General features: G+C 50.5%; 1 protein-coding gene across 1 annotated transcript; it reads left to right on the top strand.

The window, feature by feature from the left end:
- Positions 1 to 1641: 1641 nt before the first annotated feature.
- LOC106897278 (16 kDa beta-galactoside-binding lectin) lies at positions 1642 to 4197 on the top strand. Its single transcript, XM_014957832.1, has 4 exons — positions 1642 to 1755; positions 3047 to 3126; positions 3263 to 3434; positions 3977 to 4197. The coding sequence occupies exons 1-4, from the start codon at positions 1747 to 1749 to the stop codon at positions 4127 to 4129; spliced, it is 414 nt and encodes a 137-aa protein (XP_014813318.1). The 5' UTR covers positions 1642 to 1746; the 3' UTR covers positions 4130 to 4197.
- Positions 4198 to 7730: the final 3533 nt, after the last annotated feature.

The following is a 7730-nucleotide window of genomic DNA, read 5'->3' as shown; positions in this document are numbered from 1 at the left end:
GGGGAACAACTGCACAGCAACTCAGGCGCACAGAAAGCAGGCGCCCAAAGCCTATCTGTAACACGTGATCCCACTAACATCATGCTAGAGACTGGGGCAAACTTAAGGTGGAACTACCTGGGCTTTCTCCCAACTGTCCGTGGAGGGGCCTGCTCTGGGTGGCATTTGCTACCCGCACCATCTCTGCTCCTGCAGTTAACTCCCGACTCCATCCCGGCTCTTGCATATGTTTAGGACAGCCAGGGAGTTAGTTGGAGGCAAGAACATGTGTGGGGCTTCCCCTGTAGTACTTTCAGTCAGCATTTTGCCCTCTTTGATACAACCCAGTCACAGGGCTCCAATTCAGGCTTGTGACTATCTAGTTCAAATGCAGCTCGGCTTTGATTTACCCGGTCAGATGGGATGCTGAAATGCCTCGTGAGTGCTCAGAAATGGGTGTGGGGGAGATGTGGGGCAAAGGATGGTGCCAGGAGTCAGGCTGCTGTTGGTGTAACTGCAAGCATGCCCTAATGAAGTTCCAGCAGCCTCCTGCAGGGCAGTATGTTTCCTCCTGCTACCTAGCCATAAATTCCCGCACTGTTTCACAAGCTGCCCTGCGCCGCCCTTCCTAAAGTTATCTGAGATAGGTATCTCACAGGCCAGTCGTGGTTTAACCAACAAGTAGCACGCCGCATTTATATAGCAGCTCTGACTGAAGTTTTACGAGTGGCATTGTGAATCTGCATGTCATTAATGTCACTTCGTGTACGAGGGAAACTGAGGCACAGAGCCCTGAGGACCCTGCTAAGGCCAATCCAAAGCTACAAGCGGCACCCAGCCGATCCAGGCACACAGACCCACAAAACACCGCAGCTGCTCCCACCCTCACCTCCCTGAGAAGACCCTGGGCACAGTGATGCTGTGTGTTTTTAAGGGACATAATAAAGGGGAAAAGCAGGCGTCAGGGACTAGCTGGGAAAGCAGCCTCCTTTCTTGCTAGCTGCACTCAGCCCTGCCCGGCCTCTTCCTCCGCTAACAAAGCATTTCTCTTTTCCCTCTGGAGTCCTTTGCAACTGGAATGGAACCAGCGAGATCACGCTACTTTTCAAAAGCTGTAGCCTGAATCCTCACATCTCGTAGTGCCCCACACAAACAACCTTAACTTTCAAGCGCTTTTTAAATGCTGGCATAGAATATAACAAACTTTTGGCTTTCATTTAACTGCAAGTAGTGATGATTTGTACCCAGGGGCTCCCGTCAGTCCAGGCTCCTTGCAGACCTGAGGCTGGGCTGGTAGGATGTGTACACACATATTCTCAGAGGCAGTCCCTCTGCAGCAGTAACACGAGGACTCCAAGCATGATTTTAGACAGGGATCACTTAACAAAAAGCAGCCACTTCGCTGCAGGCACAGAGCCACACTCAGGCTCCTGGGATAAGAGCCAACATACACTGCATAGCAGCTAGAAGAGCTTACAGTAAGGATTTCTAGGATCACGCAGAAGCAAACAATCACTAGTTTTTAAAATCACACACATCCTGCCTGCAAAGAACAATATGGACAGAGATCTCCCACTGCCCACTTTAAATAGCTGGGAAAGCGCCAGCCCCGAACAGCTGCGACTGATCCCCTTCTTCAGCCCCCCCCTCCATCATGTGATGGTCCTGCCCAAGTGATTTAAGCCGCGGGAGCTGCGCGCTGAGTCACGCCGGGCTGCGGAGCAGGGGCTGGGGGGCGTCCTGCCTGGTGGGGCTGGTGCCTGCAGCATGGAGCGAGTGAGTGCCTTCTTCCAGCCGGACTGGTGTGCCAAGCAGGATCGGGGTTTGGGGGTGTGTGTGTGGGTTTTGGGCTTGGTGCCAGAGGTAGGAGGAGAAAAGGATTAGCCGAGAGGAAACGTTAGATTGATATATGGCTGTGGGAGGAATAGTTAGGGCTGACCAGCCGTTTTTCTTCTCCTCTTCTCTAGCGTGTTATCTAAGTGGGGAAGCTGTTCTAATGTATGTTTATATCTTTCAGTACTCTGAGGCTTTGGGGATCATTTGCAACTCTACAGTTTGAATATCCTTTATACCTTTTTTTCCTTAAGCTTTGTATTTTCTTTCTGGAAAAATACGTTTTGGGTACAGGACTGGGCTAACTTAATGTAACAGTAGAGGAAAGCAGGTCAGCAGTGTATTCGGACCTACCCCTACCCCCCTAACTTTCCTTTCCTCGAAAGACCCCCTGGGCTATGTTTCAGGCTCTGCTCCAGCACTGTACTACAAACGGAGCCAGAAAGCAGCATTACTGCCATGACGATAAGCAGTTTAGTGACTGGGGGAAATCTGACCTTAGCAATTTATGCCATGGGCAGAGCAGGGAGTAGGCATGAGGACAAGCATGATTTCAGTTATGCCTGACCTCACCAAACAGCATCTTCCTCTTAGCTGAGGGAAGCTGGTGATGTTGAGTGTTATTTTGGGGGTGTGTGGCTGGGGGAGTGAATAACCTGGCTCTGAGGAAAGGGTCAAGCCCTCTTTTCTGCAGCAGGAGCTTTCTGGGGGTGGTGTTCGTTCTGCTGTACTGGGCTGCAGCCAAAAGTGGGCTCCCCTGACCCCTGTCTCTGTGTGCAGGCTGCTTTAAGTCAAGACAAAAAACTTTTTGTTGGCTTATACTACTTAAAGACCCACCTACGCAAGGGGGGCAGACCTAGTGTTAGAAAAACTTGGTAATCCCATGCTAAATGCTCTGGCCACTGCTGACTTGAAGGTGCAAGCTTGCTTGCAAGGATTTCTTCTGTAGCAGCTGGTAAATCAGGGCCTATACCCTACTCTTGTTACACTGGTTTGAATCACCTCCTTGTCAGCTTATGTTGCTTAGTGGGAGACTAAAGGTGGTGGGGACCCCAAAGGGGTGGTGGCTGTGGGCTGGCAGAGGGCTGAGGCAGGCAGCTGGCCCAGCTCAACCCTTCCCCTAGCACGAAACTGCAAATGTGTTTGGGTCTGCCAGAGCTGGTTTTGCCTTGGCCTGAGCAGGGCTGGTAGGCTTGTCTTGGGACAGACTAATGCCTGTGCTTTGGCCCTGCAGGGACTGGTCGTTACTCAGCTGGACATCCAGCCTGGAGAATACATCAAGGTCAAAGGGAAGATCATGTCTGATGCCAAAGGGTGAGTGAGGAGATGGCAAACGGGTTGATGTGGCAGTGGGGAAAGACTGAGCTCCTGCTGCATCCAGTTTGTGAGCACTGGGTAGCTGGAGCTGCTGTGCAGGCACCTCCTCTGCACTGCCTCTCTGTTTCCCCAGGTTTGCTGTGAATGTAGGGAAGGACAGCAGCACGCTCCTGCTGCATTTCAACCCTCGCTTCGACTGCCATGGGGATGTCAACACCATCGTATGCAACTCGAAGGAGGATGGCATGTGGGGCGAGGAAGACAGGAAGGCTGACTTTCCCTTCCAGCATGGCGACAAGATCGAGGTGAGGCCCCAGGGATGTGTGAAGGGCCCTGGCACAGGCCACTCACAGACCAAGGGCACAGCTTTTTAATGCTGCCTTGTACCTCTGTGGTGGAGAAGGAGCAGGCATGGAAAGGGGACTAAGCAAGAGGGGAAGAGCTTCACAGCTAAAGCCAACTTACCCTCTAGACTGGCTCTGCTTAAGTCAATGCCCAACAGATTGGCCTGCCCTTGCAAGCCACACAAGTAAGAGCAATTAAAACACTGACCTGAGATTCAGAACAGGTCTGTCTTATCCCTTCCTTGCAGAAGCTTGGAGCTGACCTTGGGGCAGAGCAAACAAGCTTCCCTCCCCTTCATGCCTCCGCTGGGCAGGGAGGAGGCTGAGCTAGTGAGGGTGGCCTTGAGCCCAGTGGCTACCTCATCTGTCCTGAGGAGGCTGAGCTAGTGAGGGTGGCCTTGAGTCCAGTGGGTACTTCATCTGTCCTAACCTGGCTGGAGGGAGTGGGGAGCAAGGCTTGTGAGCTGTGATGTGTTAGCCTTCCTTCTTATGGCTCTCTACAGATTTGCATCTCCTTCAATGAAACGGAGGCAACGGTGAAGCTGCCTGAGGCAGAGTTCCAGTTCCCTAATCGGCTGGGCATGGAGAAAATTGAATACCTGGCTGTGGAGGGTGACTTCAAAGTCAAAGCCATTAAGTTCAGCGACAAGCTATAGCTTGGTTTGTTTTGTTTTCTCCCCCCGCCCCCCGCATAGTGAAATAAACCCAAATTGGCAATGGCTGCTCCCTCTGCTGTTTTCTGCTCTAATTTGCTTGCTCCTGTGTGCGCTACAAGGGTGGGAAGGGGTATATATCCATCTAAGTGCCTACCTACACTGCAGCCTTGCAGCTGGTACTGAGTTAGACCACATGCCAGGCAAAGCATGATTTACTGTGAATAAAGCTACCTTAGCATTAGTTGTGCTCCCTTCACCCTGTCTGCTGCAGTGAGTTGTCCTTGACTGCTTTGTTTCTAAACTCTGGGACTAGCCCCAGCTAGGGAAGCTCAAACAAGTGTATGTTGGGCATGCATTGTGCCATCTCTGACCAAGAAGTGCTGCTCACGTCCCCTTGCTGGGGATGGGAGACTGACGGGGAACAGGGCATGGCTTGTGCTCTTGCAAATAGCTTTGCTTTCCAAGAACGTGCTCAGCAGTTGGGTGTATTGCAGGCTGGCACTGGTGTACTTAAAAGGAGTAGAGCAGGCATGTCAGGCTAACTGCCCTTACTGGGAAAAAGACATGGAAGGAAAGGTGAAGCCTGACAGAAAGCTTCAGAGTGAGGTCTTGAGAGGATCCAGGCCCTGTGCTGCTTCAAGAATTGAGGTCTTTCCCAGTATCATGTTGTACCATAAGGTCCAGTGGCTTAGGAACATGGCAGGTATGGGGCTGACAAGCCATGTAGCAGCCTGTGAGTCAGTGTCTGTAGCACTTGGCTGCTAAGCTCCAGGTGCAACCTGAGGGCTGTATCAAACAAGGTTACTAGAGGTGTTAAGTCTGGAGTGCACCAAGCACAACTAGTTGTGGCACAACAGGCCAAAAAGAAAAAAAAGCTTAGTAAACAGTCTCTTCTGCTTATAACCTTTTTTTGCTCTGCTCGTGCAATGCCTTGGAGTGTGTCTGCCACTGCTGTTCCCCAGCTGCCTGCTAACCATTCCTACCCATGACAGGGCTCGAGGTGGGACTGCTGAAGCATTTGAGGACCTGATGAAAGGTAAAGAAGTCCTGCCTGCTGTGGAGAGCTGGGAGCCTGGGCAGGCTGCCCAGGTTTGGGAGCTGGCTCTGTGACTGCTGAAGCTACAATAGCGCTGCCCCAGTACAGGTCAGCTAGTAACTGGCTGCTGCTGGCAAGGTCTTCCTTAGCCAAATGCTGCTGAAGTGGTGGAATTTGACTCCTGTTGGCTAATCTCTCTCAGCTGGGCTGTTCTAGACTCAGGCTGCATTTGCTGCTGCTTTGAACAGCTGAGCAGTTGGGCCAGCTGCTTGAGAAGGGGCAATACCACTCTGAAAAGAATTTCAGATATTTGAAGGCTTTTCATGGAGAGGCTGACAGGCTGCAAGCCTGTTGCCTTCTTAGCAGCACAATTGCTGCATGGCAGTAACGCTGTCCAGATCTATACTGCAGCAGCTGCCCCAGAGCTGGGCATCCCCGTGAATAATCGGGGAATTTGCTTTGGAGGGTGGACCCTCCAAAGGGTCTGATGGGTCTGATGTCCTTTTCTCTCTGCTGTCTGATAACCCTTGTTATGGAGGCCTCCTTGCAGCTCTGCCAGTAGGGCATGAGTTGTATTTGTGTCTTGCCAGTCACCCTGTGGGCACAGACAAGGTGGTGATGTGGATAGACGAGGCTCTTTCTCTTTGTTCTCCAGAGCTGATGCAGCTAGTGATAGCAAGGAACTTGGTATGCAAATAAGCAGGAGGCTTTCTGGGCACCTGTCCCTCTGGGGAGGTGTGTGTGTCTGGGGAACACCAAAGGGCTCTGCTGCAGCGTCAGTGCTCAGCAAGTTTCCCCTATGCACCTGCTGGGAGGGTGGTAAGGGGTTGCTGTAACTTATCTCCTGTGTGGTGGTAGGACAAAGATAGCATGCACCCCTCATGGCATGTGCCTGCCCGTGCTGCAGGACCACCTGATTTGACACTGACAGATAATGGTGTTATAATTCCTATCCTGTGTTAATTACAGGGTAGGATGTTAATTTTTAGTGGATAGGTTGTGTTTACTAGGCAAAGGATGAGACAAGTCTTGCTGATGCTTTGCCTTGTCAAATACGTCTTGAGGTTTTTTTTGCTTTGTTTTCTTTGAAGGCTACTTGTACTTTGGGTGGGGATTTAGGGAAAAGAGGATGGGTTCTGTTGGTTCTCATGTCCAGTTTCTCATGTGTGTTTCCCCCTCTGTCCCTATGTCACATTATCTGAAGGCAAGCTAAATGGTGAAGTGTACAAGCACTCAAAAAGTAGTCAGCCCTTGTGTTGCAGAGGCACAGGAGAGCTTACAGCTGGTCCCTTTGCTGTCCCTGTTCCTGGCTGCCCTGATTAGATGGGGTATATGTCTCTCAGCACTGACAAGAGTAAAGCTGATCTCATTTTTCCTTGTTAAGCTGGCAGTCCTGATTTTTAGGTAGGTTAGCCACAATTGTTCCTAACTGCTATGTTCAGGGTACAAATAGTGCCTTCATGGGAAATACTGGCTTCTTCTACTTTCCACAGGAGTTAATTAGGCTTATCCTGCTTTCTAACACTGGCAGCTACCATTAAGACGACCACAAAACAGGAGAAAGGGTAGGAAGGAAGCATGCCTTTGCCAGCACTTCCTGCCTCTTAAGTTTTGTTCTCCCCTGTCCCAGAGCTATAAATACTCCTGTTCCTATAAGTGAGGCTGGTAAACAGGCAGGCTAAATGCAGAGTACCCTGGCTGGCTCCTGGAGTGATGGGAAGACTTCCCTTCTGCTAGAGCAATCAGGAAAGCAAGAGCGCTACGCCCTGCTGCAGGCAGAGGGTCACAGTGAATGTAAGAGCAGGGCTTGTCCCTGCCAAGTATGTTCTCCTGGAAGGGTACGGTGAACTCAGCTGTTTGCTGTCTCTGGGAGGAGCTGCAAGCACCATAGCATGACCTAAGGGTGTGAGTTTTATTTCTTTTTTTATTTAAATGCTGCATAGTGTGTAGTCAGTCTTGCAGTCCAGCGACACATCTCGACAGGAGCCAAGAAGCCTACAGGAAGAATCTGCCCCATGGTTGCCTGAACACTGAGACAGGTGTGTGGGGGGGGAAACAAGTCATCCCTGTTGAGAGGGCTGGATTTGCTGAATCCTGCAAGTTTGCTAATCTGTACTCAGCCTCCACACCTGACTATTTGCCAGCAATCAAAGCTGCACCACTTTATTTCCTTACAGCATCATGGCAAGGAAAAATTGGACCTTGAAAACCCTGAAAAACAGCTGTGAGGCTTTGTGTTAAAACATGGAGATTGAGATTGGATATTAGGAAAAAATTTCTTCAGGGTTATCAAGCACTGGAACAGGCTGCTCAGGCAAGTGGTTGCGGAGATTGAGATTGGATATTAGGAAAAAATTTCTTCAGGGTTATCAAGCACTGGAACAGGCTGCTCAGGCAAGTGGTTGCGTCACTGTCCCTGGAGGTATTTAAAAGACATGTAGATGTGGCACTTAGGGCCATAGCCTAGTGGTGGACGTAGTAGTCTTATTTGGACTTGGTGATCTTAAGGGTCTTTTCCAACCTAAATTATTTTAAGAACATGAGTGATGTATGTTATCACCTCAT

This window comes from Calidris pugnax, unplaced genomic scaffold, assembly GCF_001431845.1.
Source record: "Calidris pugnax isolate Ruff unplaced genomic scaffold, ASM143184v1 scaffold349, whole genome shotgun sequence".
Taxonomy (NCBI): domain Eukaryota; kingdom Metazoa; phylum Chordata; class Aves; order Charadriiformes; family Scolopacidae; genus Calidris; species Calidris pugnax.
The sequence above is the reverse complement of the archived record's forward strand: the minus strand, read 5'-3'. Positions and strand labels throughout refer to the sequence as shown.

Coding starts and splice junctions, on each gene's coding strand:
- LOC106897278 (XM_014957832.1), top strand. Junction 3,127..3,262: donor ATCATGTCTGATGCCAAAGG/GTGAGTGAGGAG, acceptor CTGTTTCCCCAG/GTTTGCTGTGAATGTAGGGA. Junction 3,435..3,976: donor AGCATGGCGACAAGATCGAG/GTGAGGCCCCAG, acceptor GGCTCTCTACAG/ATTTGCATCTCCTTCAATGA.